Below are 17432 nucleotides of genomic sequence, written 5' to 3' on the forward strand. Positions count from 1 at the left end.
TTGATTAGACTGACTAATATCAGTCTTTAGAGTTGGGCTTAGGGGATGTCTTTGATGCACTGTGGGATGCACTGGCCTTTCCCAATGTACTCTCTATGGCCATGTACCCCAATGTACCCTCTATACCCCTCCTCCTCTTTCTCATTCTTTTTTCCCTCTCTGTCTAGCTGAGGTTTTCAAGTTGCTTCTTGGGGCTATTAATACTTGGCCACATACAGAGTGAGATGTGTTAGAGCACATCTGCTCAGAATTTGTAGGGGAGGAGGGAGCAAGGTACAATGCGGGGCTGGGCTCTTCTGGGGGAAAGCACAAATGTGGGGAAGGTGAGAGCAACCTGTATAGATGAGTTCCCAATGTTGACAGATAAGGCTGCTTACAAATCAGGTCTCTACCCCGCTTTACTTTCAGATGGGCAAATGAAAGAGACCTAGAAAAGGCTCACATGAGGTGCTAGAGGCAGGGCAAGGACACACAATTTCCATCTCTGTCTCTCTAATGTCTGGCTCAGGGCCTGGTACCATGTAGTCATTCAAGTAAACACTCTTGGAACAAATAATGAGGTCTAGTCTCTTGGTTTCCTAGGCAAGATGGACTGGCAGGGCTGGGGCATGACCTTGATTGGCTACACTTTGCCCCACAAAACAAAGAGCATAGTGTCTGAGCTGGAACCTTCTGAGCCAAATGGATAAGCACAACATAAACACCAGTGTATGTAGTAAAAGCAAGAAGAGGAGAAGTAGGTGAGTGACAAATCCTGAACAACAAGCACTCATGATTTCCCAATGACAATCCAACCAACCAACAAGCAAAACCTTAGCTGTCTTGGAGTAAGCAAAGGAGAGGCAGCTGAGAAGCACAAAATGGCCTATAAATTTCATTCACAAACATTTAGGGCTGATATGATTCTAACCATCAAGAAACACACAGTCCAGCATGTGAGGTGGGCATAATCACAGACACCTATATGTGAATGCAGGTGAGGGAAGCATCCAGCAGCCTGAGGAGGGCAGGGAAGGCTCTGTGGAAGCGATGGTGGTGGGATTGTTGCGGTGAGGAGAAAGGGCAAAAAAGGCATGGGGAAGGGTAGTCCAGCAAAGACTGCAGTTAGTGTGCCAAACCAGAAGCTAAGAAGCTTTGTAGGAACAACAGGAAAACAAAGCAGACTGGAAGGAAAAGAAGACCAAGGGGACCAGGTAGCTCAGAAGGGGAGGAGTGGAAGCCAGGGAATCTCTGAGAAAGAAGCAACAGCTCTAGGATTCTTCTTCCTGATTTCTGAAGTTTCACTCTCAGCCTTCAGAATGACTCATTTCTAGAAAGCTTTGGACAGCTGAGGTTTTGTCATAACAGGCTCTCTTCTGATTGCTTCCCTTCAGTCACGCCCTCATTTGGTGCGGTCCTGCAATTTCAGCAATATCGGAATTGCTGTTTGGTCACTCAGTCAGTCTGAGTCTTTGCGACCCCATGGACTGCAGTACGCCAAGCTTCCCTGTCCTTCACCATCTCCTGGAGCTTGCTCAAACTCATGTCCATTGAGTCGGTGATACCATCCAACCACCTCATCCTTTGTCGTCCCCTTCTCCTCCTGCCCTCAATCTTTCCCAGTATCAGGGTCTTTTCCAATGATCTGGCTCTTTGCATCAGGTGGCCAAAGTATTAGAGCTTTAGCGTCAGCATCAGTCCTTCCAATGAATATTCAAGACTGATTTCCTTTAGAATTGGCCGGCTTGATCTCTTTGCAGTCCAAAGGACTCTCCAGAGTCTTGTCTAGCACCACAGTTCGAAAGCATCAGTTCTTCAGTGCTCAGGCTTTATGGTCCAACTCTCACATGTGTACATGACTACTGGAAAAACCATAGCTTTTACTATTATGCTCCCATGTTGGCCATGTGATGTCTCTGCTTTTATATATGATGTCTAGGTTTGTCATAGCTTTCCTTCTGAAGAGCATCTTTTAATTTCGTGGGGGCAGTCACCCACCATCTGCAGTGATTTTGGAGCCCCCCAAAATAAAGTCTGTCACTGTTTCCATTGTTTCCCCATCTATTTTCCATGAAGTGATGGGACTGGATGCCATGATCTTAGTTTTTTGATGTTGAACTTTAAGCCAGCTTTTTCATTCTCCTCTTTTACCCTCATCAAGAGGCTCTTTATGTCAGCTTCCAAAATGTTTACTGATTTTTATATTTCTATTATTATTTTAAAATTTTGAACAACTTTTGGTTCTGCATTTTCTATACCTTATGATTTTTATTTTATGGATGTGATAGCTTTGCACATATCTTTGAGTATAGTATTTATAATTTTTTGATTCTTCTATTCTCGATATCCTTGCAATTATTTCTGCATTGTAATATGTGTTTACTTTGGTTATTGCTTTTCATAATGAAAATTTTACAAAAATATCTGGTGATGAGTATTTTGATTTCATAAAGACTTCATAAAATTCTTATTACAAAAAAAAAAGAGGCTCTTTAGTTCCTCTTTGCTTTCTGCCACTAGAGTGGTATCATCTGCATATCTGAAGTTGTTGATATTTCTCTTGATTTCAGCTTGTGATTCATCCAGCCCAGCATTTCGCATGATGTACTTTCATATAAGTTAAATAAGCAGGGTGATAATATATAGCATTGACATATTCCTTTCCCAATTTTAAGCCAGTCTGTTGTTCCACGTCCAGTCTAACTGTTGCTTCATGACCTGCATACAGGTTTCTTAGGAAACAGGTAAGGTGATATGGTATTCCCATCTCTTGAAGAGTTTTCCACATTTTTTTGTGATCCACACGGTCAAACTTCATTTAGTGTAGTCAATGAAGCTGAAATAGACGTTTTTCTGGAATTCTCTTGCTTTTTCTTTGCTGAATAGGAGATCCTATCTAATACCAGGCATTGTGTTAGGTACTACACAAGGGACATATCGATACATAGTCCCTTCTTTCACCAACTTTTTATTGGGGTTCTACTACAAGCATGGAATTGTTCTAGGTTGACAGTTGTGTGTCTGGTGGGTCATGGGGCTGGCAGGGTGTGAGAGAAATGCACACAGCATCAATACAAGGATTAGGGCCATCAGAGAACTGTGAAGAAGACAGAGGGGAAGGCTAGTAGCTGTGTGACCCCGGACAAGACATTTCCCCTCTCTGAGTCTCCTCTGGAAAAAGGGACTAATCATATTTATTTGCTGTGAGGACTAGTGGTAATGTTTGAAAAGTTCTCAGGCAGTGTGTGACACCCAGGAGCTGCTTCATGGTACTGGCATTCAGCTATGGAGAGGTGCTCTGACAAGCAGAGATTCATGTTGATGTATGGCAAAACCAATACAATACTGTAAAGTAATTAGCTTCCAATTAAATAAATTTAAATTAAAAAAAATAAAAATAAACTCTGCCCAATCAAGCAGAGAAGCAGAGAGCATGATCTGTCTTGAGGTGGCCTGGGAGACCAAGAAGTCTGCAGCTTTGCTTTGGCACAGGGACTACTTTCATTTGGTGGGAGCCTCAGGTTTGTGGAGGGGAACAGAAAGACAGAAGACTGGACTTTGGTGAATGGGGATGTTTTCCTTATAAATCACTTTATGTCTGGAGATCAGCAGCTCTAGAAAGAACCTATATGTGTGTTGGTCGCTCAGTTGTATCCAACTCCTCCTGACCCCATGGACTATGGCCCACCAGGCTCCTCTGTCCATAGGATTCTCCAGGCAAGAATACTGGAGTGGGTTGCCATTCCCTTCTCCAGGGATCTTCCTGACCCAGGAATCAAACCGGGGTCTCCTGCACTGTGGGTAGATCCTTTACCATCTGAGCCACCTGGGAAGCCCAGAAAGAACCTACTGAAAGTAAATGAATCCAAGAGTAGTGGCTGGAGAAGGGGACAGATGGGGGCCAGAAATTGATATTTCAAAATGTCTTGGAAGTCGTGAGATCATTTCTCAGAGCAGGCAGGCTGGGGAGAATGCAGTATCTAGTGTCTTGATTCAGGCTAGAATGACCTAACATGTCTATTTGCCAGAGACTGAGGGGTTGCCCAGGACACAGGACCTTCAGTGCTAAAACAAAGGCTCACTGGGACAGCTGGTCTCCTACATCAGGCCTTGGTCACTGTCTCCTGGACTTCAGCAGGCTGCTCCCTGCTGCCCTCCTTTCCTTTGGTCCTTTGCTGCCAGAGGATTGCTGTCAAACAGAGCTCTTACCCTCTGCCCTATTTCCAACCCTCCAAAGGCTCCCATGGCCTCTGGGATCAAGTTTGAACCCCAAAGCCTGGCCTCCAGAGCTCTTTCTACACTGGTTTCTGCCCTCCTTGAAAGACTCATTTCCCATAACTTTCACAACACACCGGATACAGTCTCTTTTTCCCAACCAGGAAGTGCCCTTTGCTATTCTGGGCCTTGGCCCATGGTGGTCTATTTATTAGCCTAACTCTTACCCATGCTTCAAGGTTCAGTGAAAATGTCATTGTCTGAAATTCTCCACCCTGTTCTCTCCTCTGGATTCCCAAGGTACATTATACATATTTTTAGGAGAACACATTAGGAAGTTAGTGTAGATCCCAGGGCTATATCAAGCTTCTAGTGGGATGCTCCATGTACAGTAAGTTTTTGGCATATATATCTTGGATTATCAGCATATTCACATGATTCAAAATTTAAAAGCGCCTATTGGAAAATTCAATGAAAAGTCTCCTTCCCACTCCTGGCCTCTAACAACCCCACATCCCTCCTCCTCCAGGGATATTTTGTGTGAATCCAAGCAAATAAGGTAATTTGCTTTGTTAAATGAATAAAGGAAATAGCAGGAGAAACCTGGAAACAATCCAAATGTTCAAAATCTGGGCCTGGCTAAGTAAGCTATTATATAGCAATCTTATAGACTAATCAGCAGTCATTAAAATTATTATAAGGCAGACTCTATAGTATATGACACACTAAGATTTCAAAGTCAAGTATAAAGCAGACCTCTTCACTGATTATATTTTGTGAAAATGTGGTCCCTTCAGTGATAGGATGAAAGTAGGTCTGAGAGAGAAATGATTGCTGCTTTAAGGTGAAGGGATACTAGGTTTTCTTTTATGGAAAGTTGTTTGAATATGAAAAGAAAGAGGCTGCATTATGGTGAATCTGCCTGACAAAGAAGCATGATTCATGATGGGATTCATTCATTCAGCAATTCATTCTGCAGACACTGAATGCCGGCTTTGTGAAGGGGAGAAGGCCAGACACAGTGCCGAGCTTCTCAGGAAGAGAACTAAATAGGCGAAGGGGCCCTAAGACGCTCTAATGGAGCCAGAAGGGTGGGGAATGAGGAGTGGAATGAGTTCATTGCCAGGCTGTTGAATTTGCATTTTTGTTCATCAAGAGGCACTGTGTGGTAGATGATGGGATATAGGTCAGGGAGCTCAGCAGAAAGATCAAGGCCATCAGCACACATGTGGTCAGTCACGGAGGGTGGAGGCGGGGTGAGCTCACCTAGGTAGAAGGTAGACAAGGAAAGGAAAAGACAGGTTCCATAAAGCTGGTGACGAGCCTTTCTGCCAATCTCTCAATGTCTGAGCCCAGGACAAGGGCAGCAGGATAGCAGACGTGCTATCTATCGCTAAATGTGGAAGGGCCTCAGAATTCAGGCAGAAATCTGCCCTCCCGGCCCCTGGCTGAAAAGTCATGTGCTCATGGCCTGGGACTGGTCTCAGTTGTCCAGGAGGGCCTGGTAGATCAAGAAGGGGAGGGGGCTTTGACTGGCTTAGAAAATATGTAGGAACCCCCAGGTGAGAGGGTGGAAGAGAGGGTTTGAAAGATTTACTTGTACCAACATCAGTTAGGGCTGGGAGGGGAGAGCAGGTGGGCCTGGCCTTGGGAGCAGGAATATTCTACAGGCTGAGGGATGTGGGGCCCCAGGAAGGGGAGATTTATGAGTCAGGGATGTTCCCTTGGTGTGCAGGTCTCAGATGTACCCTTGAAGGGCCTGGCAGGCAAAACTGATGGAATTGTTGCTCAAAATTTAGAGAGAGGAGGGGAGTGGTTATCACTAGAGCAGGGTGTCTCACCCACCTTCATATGTCCTCTCTGCTTTGTACTTCCTAGGGAGCATGGTGGACTGGAAGGATGTGGCCTATGGAGTCAGGTCCACCTGGAATCCAGGCCCAGCTCAACTCTGAGGACCAAGTGACCTTTGAGAAATCCCGTCTCTGAGCTTCAAGTTCCTCATTTACAGACTGAGGCAATAATATGATCTACCATGGGCTTTTGTTGTATTAACTCCTTGTATACAGTAGGTACTCAATACATGGCAGCTATTTTTATTCATGCTCCCACACAGGAATAGGCTAGCCTAAATCATTGCCATGTTGTACTCTCTTGGAGGGACTTATTGCCAGGTGGAACAAGAAACTGAAATTAAGACTTTGTTTACCATCCTTTCACATACATTTGTCAAGGGTGACCTGGTGGGCAGATAAGTAAAATCCAGTTCTCAATTTCTACTGCATGTAACAATTCTTTCCTATGCTGGTCATCTCCAGCACACAAAGAAAAGCATGTCACAAACCTTTTCGCTGGTGGTGATATATGTGTGCTCTGTCGCTCAGTCATGTCCAACTCTTTGTGGCCCCATGGACCATAGCCCACAAGGCTCCTCTGTCCATGGGATTTCCCAGGCAGGAATACTGGAGTGGGTTGCCATTTCCTCCTCCAGGGGATCTTCCCGACCCAGGGATTGAAACTGCATCTCCTGTGGCTCCTGAATTGGCAGGCTTCCCTTGTGGCTCAGCTGGTAAAGAATCTGCCTGCAATGTGGGAGACCTGGGTTCTATCCCTGGGAGAAGGGAAAGGCTACCCACTCCAGAATTCTGGCCTGAAGAACCCCATGGACTTATAGCCCATTGGGTCGCAAAGAGTTGGACACGACTGAGTGACTTTCACTTCACTTCACTTCACTTTACTTCTTTACCACTGAGCCACCTGGGGAACCCCAAAGCAATGGGGGCATAGGGGTTATAGTTGTGAAACACTGAATAAAAAAAAATACATCCCCTCCTCTGGCTTCCAAACTTACAAATAATTGTGCCGTGTTTTATAATTGTTCAAAGTGCTTTTCCATATTTGATTTCATTAGCTCCTCATTCTGGCCTGTGAGGTAAGTAGGCCAGATACTGTTAGCATCTGACAAAACACACATCTCCTTTCTATGGAGTGTGAGGGAACTGAGCCAAGGTTAAACTGTACCTTGGATGAATGGGTGAAAAGTAATATGAGGAAACGACATGCAGGTGTAGGAAGGGGCTGTTTTGCAAGGAGGCAACGGTCAGAGTGCTATCTTGGGTGTCCGACAGAACCAGGTGGCAGTGTGTCTATTGTGCTGATGAGCAAACTGGAGGCCCACAGCAAGCAGAGGAGGATTTTGGCTTTCAGAAGACACAGAGAGGTGGATCAAGTTTCAAAAGCTTTGTCCTTTACATGTTGTTTTAAATGACAGCAGTGACCCTGGTGACCTGGGTGGCCTGGGTCACCTGGCTAGGGAGCAGCAGAGCCCAGAGGATAGACTCTAACTCAGAACACTTAACTCCAATTTCTTGAGCTTGGAATCTGCTCACTCAGTCCCCTGCCCTGTGTTTCTTACAGGGATGTTGAAAAGAATGAGCGGAAAGGACAAATCACCACATAATGGCTTTAAAAGAAATAGTGCTCAGTATTCACCTTTTCTAAATAATTGTCCTCCATGTGAGAGCTACAGAGGGCAAATACTTTGGCTGCACTGATATTTGCACAGTCCATGTATTTATTTAGCCATGTTACTGAACTAAGTCACTCACTGTATTTCCCCACGCTGGTTTCCCTCCCTGTAAAATGAAGGCATCATCTCCTGCCCGACGGACTGTGAGAATGAAATGAGCAGCATAGATGAAATAAACATAGTGCAACCTACTATTATTAACGTCTGTGGAATGCTCTAAGTCCTGGCTTCCTGGAGCGCACCAAACAGAACTCACTCTAGGACCCTGAAATGCCTTGTTAGGGTGAGAAGGTGTTTTTTGTTTGTTTGTTTTTAGCAACCCGGTTGGCAGGAGCAGAGGACTGGGGAGGAAAATGGAGGAAGATGGGTTTGCTCACCGCCTCTGTCTTCTTATCCTCCATCTGAGGGGGAAATGGCAGGGGGGAGGCAGGCTGGCATAACCTTTTGTTTGGTGAGTCAGCTAAAAAGGAATTTCTAGAGTTCCAATAATGTGTAAGTGGTGGTTTGGGCTTGAATTTTTAAAGCTGCTCCCTTTTTAAGCCCTTTTAAGATGCATAACAAAAGCACAAGCAATTGGGAAGCACATGGACAATGATAGAAGCAGAGCTTCTTACTCATGTGAACTTGAAGAGATCATTCAGCTTCTCTGGGCTTGTTTTCTCACCTGTAAAATGGGGACAATGCCACCTATTTTGCAGGGTCACTGTGAGTGTTAATAGCATGTGAAAGTGCTGGCTCCAGTACCTGGCACAGAACAGAGTTCCCCATATTTATCTGTCCGTTTCCTTTCCCGTCCTAGTGGACAGACTGTAGTCACTGGGCTCAGATGAAAACACTTCAGTCTGTTATACATTGAACTCTTACAGCAATCCCATGAAACAGCTCACCTGCAAATATAAGAAAACAGAGGAGCAGTTCAGAGATTATATTGCCCAAGGTCACACAGCTTTCAACTTTAAAGCCAGGATTCAAAACCACCTTGTCTAGTTTGCCTCTTAGATATCAGAATGTGAGGGGGCTTAATCAAGCTGATCTTCTGAAAAGACCATCTTTAAATAGACTCGGACCAAGGGGAAAACCCTAACCTGGCCCATTTGGGGAATGAGCTCAGGGTGGAGTTTGGAGGGCAGGAAATAGGCCATTGCTAGAGGCAGCCTGGCAATGATTGGAAAAGAACTAAAAAAATGAATGTTTGCTTCCCACATCCTTGGAGAAGTTAATCTGTGCTCCACCAGTTTCAGGAGCTTATGTTGTGAGGGTGACATGAACCCTTTATTAAGCAATTTACAAATGTATTATTGGTAGTTTTCTGTCATCTGCCACTAAACACAACCTCCTACTCATTGCCTGACAGCACTCCACATAACACCCTGCAAAGGAAAGGGAACTAAGTCTCCTTTTCAAACCCCTCTCCTAAGCTAGACTGCAGGAGCTAGAATAGGAAGGCTGAGTCATCTTCTTAACAGAAAATCTAAGTGTACCAAAGCCACATAGAACAAAAGTATGTTTTCTATACAGATCATTTGTTTCAACACATGGTTGCTGTTCTAGAGTATCAACTCGGGAGCTGAGGATGTCTTCTCTTTACTGCAGAAAGCAGGTACTTTTCCTTGTCATCGTTGCCGTCCCCTCTTGTCCACTCCGTTATTGGCATGACTGCAGGCACCTTATTACCAGCAAAATGACCACCACAGCACATTGACTGCTTGGGACCATGCCAGGTATGCATAGAACAGGCAAAGAGGGCCACAATGATCCAGCAGCCCACTTAAGAGTTAGGCTATAGCCTCAACTATTCTTTACCCTAAGGGTTTCAGATAATTCTAGAGTAAAGGCCCTAGTCTCAGATGCACACACAAGGATGGCTCTCATAGTGCTTTATCTGTTTCCTCATTTCTCATGGCTGAGGCAAGGAAGACTGGGTAGATAGGATTATTATGATCAGTTCGTTTATAGCTAAAATTCCTGAAAACAGGGTCATATGACAGGAAAAGTCCTGGCTTTTATGCTCATTCCTATAAAGCAAGTGTTGGGTTAGTTCACAGTACCAGGGCAGGAAGGAGAAAGCAAGCTCCAGCTAGCCTGGGCAGCTCTGATGCTGGGTAACTCACGGCCTATGTCGAAGAGAGATGACCAGGATCTTGCCATAAGCACAGGGACCCATAGCTGACCCCCTTCCCCCAAGTCTCCCAAAAAAGCAGCTGATACCATTATTTCTGCACAGGCGCATGTGATAGAAGGGAACCTTTATTTTATTTTATTTTTTTCAAGATAATTCATACAGCCTTGATTGATTATACAGAGTCATTTCTCAGTCTTTTCTTTCTACTTAAGAAAATTAAAATATACCATGATGAGAATGATTAATGCCAAAACAAGATTTCTGGCTTGTCATTTAGGGTACAAATACACACTTCATTGCTTGACATTTTATTGAACACTAAGCAAGACTAAGCATCTCTGCCTTCGTTGTACACAGCTGAAGCAGAAGACCAGGGAGGGGGAGACGGCATAGTTGTCCTTGGCAGGCAAGATGTAAGCCCCTGTTGTCCTGTCTTGTTGTGGGGAGGCTAACCCATGTTCTGCCGGTTGCCATAACCTCTAGGATGGGTGTCCTTCCAGTCATCCCACTCTCGAGCTTTGCGGACTGCCTGATCATCCTCTTCCTCCTCATGCTCCTGATCTTCTTGTTGCTGAGCTGCTCTTTTAAACTCTGCCCAATCAAAAATGAGAAAGCAGGGGTGAGGAAAGGAGGGACTGTCATGGGCCCCAGCTCCACTCTGAACGCGACCACATAACATGAAGACAAGGAAAATATAGCTAGCTGTCTACCCTGGGACAAGCAGAATTGGGGACAGTACTTAATATTACTTAACAGGTGACATGTAAGACAAAATTCTCTGAGCTGTTTTCATAAGAAGGCAAACACATAAAAGTTGCCCCTCAAAATGAATTATATTTTGGGAAAGAATTCTTGCTAAAATGGCTAAGCCCTCACAACAGAAAACAAATGCCAACTGACCAACAAAACCCCAGCAAACCAAAAACACTGAAGTATTTCCGTAGTATAGTGGTTATCCCACTAGCATGACAAAACACTAAAGTAAAAAATATTTGATTTTATGATTTGTGATTTGACTATAGGTGACTGCTCCTCCTCCTTCCATTTCCTTTATTACAGTTCAACAATTTTATGTGTAAAACTGGATATCAAGGGCAGTTGAACCCACCAGAAAATAATGTATGTTATTTTGCACATGTTTGGAACAGGGTGTGAGGTCCAAATGGCACTTGTCATGCAGTGTACACTCAAAAGAAATGAAACTAAATGCTCCATTTCTCTTCTGCACTGAATTTTTCTTTCTGCTGTGAGGTAAGGGGAACATTTCCTAGCTACCTTGAATTTGCCCATGAGAAATACTCTCGTCACTATGATAAAGAATGAAATATGTAGGGAACCTGATCTCTTTTAATAGCTTAAGAGTCCTGTGTTCTATTTAACCCTTTTATTGTAAAATAAAAGATACTGGAAATCACACAAAAATACATATAACTTAAACTTTCATAAGGAGGCTATACCTTTATAGCCTCCTCTTGGGTCAAGAAATAGATTTTCTGTACCCATCCACAAGGCTTCTCTATGAGCATCCAAATCATATCCTCGCCCTCCAAAGGTAACCACTATATTACCTTTTATAGTAATAACTTCTTCGAGTTTATTATCCAAGCATGCATCCCCAGACCCCAGAGTTGTCCATTTCTACACTGATTTTTTACTCAAAGATCTTTAGTACAGAGTTGTGCAACCATCACTACAATCCAATTTTTAAAATTTTTATCACCCCGGGACTTTCCTTGTGGTCCAGAAGCTAAGACTCCATGCTTCCAGTGCAGGGAGCCCAGGTTCGGTCCCTGGTCAGAGAACTAGATCTCACATGCTTCAATTAAGACCCAACACAGCCAAATAAATATTAAAAATTGCTGTCTCAAAAAAATTTTCTATCACCCCTAAAAAATTCCTTCTACTCATTTGCAGTTAATTCTCATTACTTCCTTCCCTGGAAATCATTAATCTACCTTCTATCTCTACAGATTTGCTTATTCTGAAGATTTCACATACATGGAATCAAGTAACATGTGGTCTTTTGTGTCTGACTTCTCTCACTTGGCATTATGTTTCTGACGTTAGTTTTACCCATTTAAAAATATTTTGATATATTTTTAATTTACAGGTTTCTTCTTCAGTCCCTTTCTTTCTTTACAAGTTATCTATCGAAGAGGCTGGAGCATTTGACCTGTAGTTTCTGAAAAAATCTGGATTTTGCTGACTACATAGTAGTGATGGAGTCCAACATGTTCTTCTGTATTTTTGCAGATTGGCAAGTGGTTACAGAGCTTGATGTGACTCAGGGTTGATTCCTTCCACATCAAAATAGGTGGTGTTGGCACACAGTATTTGTGTCTCACATGCTGTGATGTTAGCAGCTGTTGATGCTCAATGTCTATATTCATTAATTTTCCTGGGGTTTCAAAAAGGTGATACTCTTAACTTTAACATCTTTTTTTTTTACTAAATAGAATGCTTTTATAAAGACAGGCTTCCCCTCATCTACTACTATTTAGTCACCCAGAAAAAAAGGACAAGATAAATGCCTGATTCTTTCACTTTAATTTACCATTTCTCAAGGCACTAAATTAGCTCCTTACCATCCTTTGAAACTGAACAATTTTTCTTTTAAAATACAGTTATGGACTCATGGATTTGGTGGGACTCATATTTGGTGGGTTTCAATGAATTGCAATGACTTCTAAAAGATGTTCCAACTTTTAAATTTTAGAATAGTTTTAATTTACAGAAAAATTGTGATAGTACAGAGTTCTTATACATCTGTACCCCATTTCCCTTTATTGTTAACATCTTACAGTACTGTGGTTTGTGTGTCATAAGTAATGAACCAATACTGATACATACATAATTAACAACTAAAGCTCATACTTTATTCAAATTTCCTTAGGTTTCACCTAATGTCCTATTTTTTTTCTCTTGGTTCCAGGATTGCATCAAATATTCCATATTACATTTAGTCCCCTGTCTCCTTAGTCTGCTCTTGGCTGTGACAATTTCTCCCTTTCCTAGTTTTTGATGACTTGGACAGTTTTGAGGTATACTCAGGTATTTTGCAGAATGTTCCTCAACCTGGCATTGCCTGATGTTTTTCTCATAATTAGACTAGGGTTATGACTTGGAGGAGAATAACACAGAGAGGCTCCCTCCTCATCACAGCAAATCAAGGCTATACACCTTATTACATGACTTATTACTGCTGATGTTAACTAGGATTACTTAAGGTAGTGTTTGTAGGGTTCCCAACTGTGAAGTTACTGCTCCTCCCTTCTTCTACATTATAGTCTTTGGAAGCAAGTAACTAAACACAGCCTACTTACGAAGTGAGGAGTTATGCTTCACCTCCTTGAGACAGGTGTAGGCAGGTATATACACACAAATTTGGAATTTTTCTGTACAGTTTAGTCATTTATTTCTATCACTATACACTCATGGATACTTGTTTTATAATTTTTGTTATAATCCAATACTGTTATTTTCCTGCTCACATTCTTCCAGTTTTGGCCAGTGACAATTCTTTCAGCAGGCTCTGTGTCACATTAACACCTCAATAGTTTGTTTGCTCTTGTTTTTTCAGTGTTTCTTCATTTTCTAGAGTACAAGATATTTCAGGTTCATCTTTTACATTCCCTGCTCCAACACTAGAATTACCCATTTCTCTAAAGAGCCCTTGGTTCCTTTAATTGGAAAATGGTATTAGAACCCAAGTTTTGGGTACTAGATGTACTCGTTGCTACTGGCAATTATCCTTTTGGAAGCCAAACTGTCTGGCCTGTGGAAACATCTTCAAATTGGCTTCTGAGACTTTTTGATATGACTGTAGTAGTCTTTTAAAGCTTCTTTCCTATCTTCTATGACAAGATGTTCCAAGTTAATCTTATTTCCAGACCTGGAGTTAGCTATCTCTCTAATACATCCTGGTTTCTTTGAATGGGAATGGTATTTCAAGAATACAAACTGAGTTACTAGGTGTGCTCACTGCTTCTGGGCTGTTCATTATTTCTAAGTCTTTTCAGTGGATAAAGCAAAAGTGTGTCTGTGTATGTTTACTTTTAAATAAAATTCCTCATGAGTTCATATTCAAGACTACAGGGCTGTTTTGTTTCTAACTTAAATTCTTTTGAAGTACATCTGTATTCTTCCACACTAAAAGTCTTAGCCCTCAAAAGACAGACGATGATGGAATTTGAATAATTACTCATAATTACTCAGTTATATTATCTCATAGTACACAGTCTTGGAATAACTAATACTGCTACCAATATAACTGCTGAGAATAGTTCTTTTTTTTTTGCATGTGCTTTCCCCATTTCTTCATTAAAAAAAGTTATGCTATATCTATGTTATCAGAGCCCAGGGTATATAGGTATTAATACTCTACTCCCTCCCTTTTAAATCTCATTTAGTCTTATTTCTATATGTAACTATTTATTTAATGTTAACCACCAGTCCTGATATCAGTGTCTTTTATTTTGGTTGTCTTATGTTCATTCTTCAGCAAATTTCTCAGTAAGGGATTATGGAACCAATATTTCCTGAGTTCTAGCATGTTGATAAATACCTGTGCCATTTATACCTAAAAGTCATTTTTACCAGATATAATGTCCTTGACTTACATTTTTTCCCCTTGAATATCTTAAATGTTACTCCATTTTCTTCTAGTACAAAGTATTGGTGTCAAAAAGTTTGAAGATGATCCAATTTTCCTTCCTTTACAAACTACCTACTGTTTTTGCTGAAGTATCCAAGACATTTCTTCTCTTTAAAAGGAAAAATCTAGTAATTTTATTAGAATGTGAATTTTGTTGTTGGTCATTCTGAGTCAAAATTCTCAGGTATTGTGCTTTTTAAAATCAAATCTTTTTTTTTTTAGTTCCAGGAAAGTTTCCTCAATATTACTTTTAAGCATTTATTTCCTTTCCTTGCTTTAGTTTTCTTTTTCAGATAATCTTATTCCATATGTCTCTGCTAACTTTTCATGTTTCACTTTCTCTAGAATTCTGTTTATCTTTGTTTCTTTTGGATTTAAAAGTTTCTTACTTTAGAAAGGTATTTTCTGTTGTGTTCACTCAGTCGTTTTGTTTCTTTTTTCTTATTCAAATTGAAGTATAGGTGATTTACAATATTATATTAGTTTCAGGAGTTTAGTTCAATCACTCAGTTGTGTCTGACTCTTTTCTACCCCATGGACTACAGCACGTCAGGCCTCCCTGTCCATCACCAACTCCCGGAGTTTACTCAAACTCATGTCCATTGAGTTGGTGATGCCATTCAACCATCTCATTCTCTGTCATCCCCTTCTCTTGCTTTCAATCTTTCCCAGTATCAGGGTCTTTTCAAATGAGCCAGTTTCAGGAGTACAAAATAATAATTCAGTATTTTATAGATTATACTCTATTTATAGTTTAAAAATATTGGCTGTATTTCCTGTGCTATGCAATATATTCCTATAGCTTATTTGTTTTATCCATAGTAGCTTGTACCTCTTAATCCCCTACCACCTTGCCCTTCCCTCCCTTTCCTCTCCTCACTTGTTACTACCTGTTTGTTCTCTATATCTCTGACTCTAGTTCTCATAGATATATTTATTATTGGATTATTTGTTATTAGATTATTTATTAATATATATTTAGATTCCACATATAAGTGATATCATACAATATTTGTCTTTCTCGACTTCTTTCACCAAGCCTATTACCCTCTAGGGGCCATCCATGTTGTTGCAAATGGCAATATTTCATTCTTTTTAATGGCATTGCATATATATACATTGCATATATATATATCACATCTAATTGCATATAAGATATAATACATTGCATATATATACCACATCTTATCTATTCACTTATTGAGACTTTAGGTTGCTTCCATATATTGGGCAATGTAAACAATGCTGCTATGAACATTGGGGTGCAAGTATTTTTTTGAATTAGTGTTTTCATTTTCTATGGATTAAAAATCCAGGAGTGGTAGCCATAAAAAGGAATGAATCTGAGTCAGTTCTCATGAGCTGGATGAACTGAGAGCCTGTTACACAGAGTGAAGTCAGAAAGAGAGAAACAAATATCATATATTAATGTAGATATATGGAATCTAGAAAAACGGTACTGATTAACCTATTTGCAAGGCAGGAATAGAGACGCAGACATAGAGAACTGACTTGTGGACACGGTGGGGGAAGGAGAGGGTGGGACGAATTGAGAATAGCACTGAAACATATATATTACTGTATGTAAAAACATATGTAAAACAGCTAGCTAGTCTGAAAGAGATGGGCATACCAGAGCACTTGACCTGCCTCTTGAGAAACCTGTATGCAGGTCAGGAAGCAAGTTAGATCTGGACGTGGAACAACAGACCTGTTCCAAATAGGAAAAGGAGTACGTCAAGGCTGTATATTGTCACCCTGCTTATTTAACTTATATGCAGAGTACATCATGAGAAACGCTGGGCTGGAGAAAGCACAAGCTGGAATCAAGATTGCCGGGAGAAATATCAATAACCTCAGACATGCAGATGACACCACCCTTGTGGCAAAGTGAAGAGAAACTAAAAAGCCTCTTGATGAGAGTGAAAGTGAAAAAGTTGGCTTAAAGCTCAACATTCAGAAAACTAAGATCACGGCACCTGGTCCCATCACTTCATGGCAAACAGATGCAGAAATAGTGGCTGACTATTTTTCTGGGCTCCAAAATCACTGCAGGCAGTGATTGCAGCCATGAAATTAAAAGACACTCCTTGGAAGGAAAGTTATGACCAACCTAGACAGCATATTCAAAAACAGAGACATTACTTTGCCAACAAAGGTCCTTCTAGTCAAAGCTATTGTTTTTCCAGTGGTCATGTATGGATGTGAGAGTTGGACTATAAAGAAAGGTGAGCACTGAAGAATTGATGCTTTTGAACTGTGGTGTTGGAGAAGACTCTTGAGAGTCCCTTGGACTGCAAGGAGATCCAACCAGTCCACCCTAAAGGAAATCAGTCCTGGGTGTTCATTGGAAGGACTGATTTTGAAGCTGAAACTCCAATACTGTGGCCACCTGATGCGGAGAGCTGACTCATTGGAAAAGACCCTGATGCTAGGAGGGATTGAGGGCAGGAGAAGGGGACGACAGAGGATGAGATGGTTGGATGGCATCACTGACTCGATGGACATGGGTTTGGGTGGACTCCGGGAGTTGGTGATTGACAGGGAGGCCTGGTGTGCTACGGTTCATGGGGTCGCAAAGAGTCGGACACGACTGAGCAACTGAACTGAACTGAACTGAGTGGGAAGTTGCTGTACAACCCAGGGAGCTCAACCTGGTGCTCTGTAACAACCTAGAGGGATGGGATGGGGTGGAGGTAGAGTAGGAGGGAGGTTCAAGAGGGAGGGGACATAGATATATACTTATGGCTGATTCATACTGCTGTGTGGCAGAAACCAAAACAATGTAAAGCAATTATCCTCCAGTTTAAAAAAAATGAAATTAAAAATCCAGGAGTGGAATTGCTGTATCATATGGTAGTTCTACTTTAATTTTTGAGGAACCACTACACTGCCTTCCATAATAGCTGCACCGATTTATATTCTTACCAACAGTG

The 17432-nt window shown here is 41.6% G+C and overlaps 1 protein-coding gene across 1 annotated transcript in view; it reads right to left on the reverse strand.

Moving 5' to 3' along the window:
- Positions 1-9956: 9956 nt before the first annotated feature.
- IGBP1 (immunoglobulin binding protein 1) overlaps positions 9957-17432 on the reverse strand; it is a 44963-nt gene continuing 37487 nt past the window's right edge. The window contains exon 6 of the mRNA XM_052663338.1: positions 9957-10433. Coding sequence (XP_052519298.1) covers positions 10291-10433 — 143 coding nt within the window. The 3' untranslated portion in view covers positions 9957-10290. The remainder of the gene's footprint in view (positions 10434-17432) is intronic.

Source organism: Budorcas taxicolor, chromosome X (assembly GCF_023091745.1).
Source record: "Budorcas taxicolor isolate Tak-1 chromosome X, Takin1.1, whole genome shotgun sequence".
In the NCBI taxonomy this organism is placed as follows: domain Eukaryota; kingdom Metazoa; phylum Chordata; class Mammalia; order Artiodactyla; family Bovidae; genus Budorcas; species Budorcas taxicolor.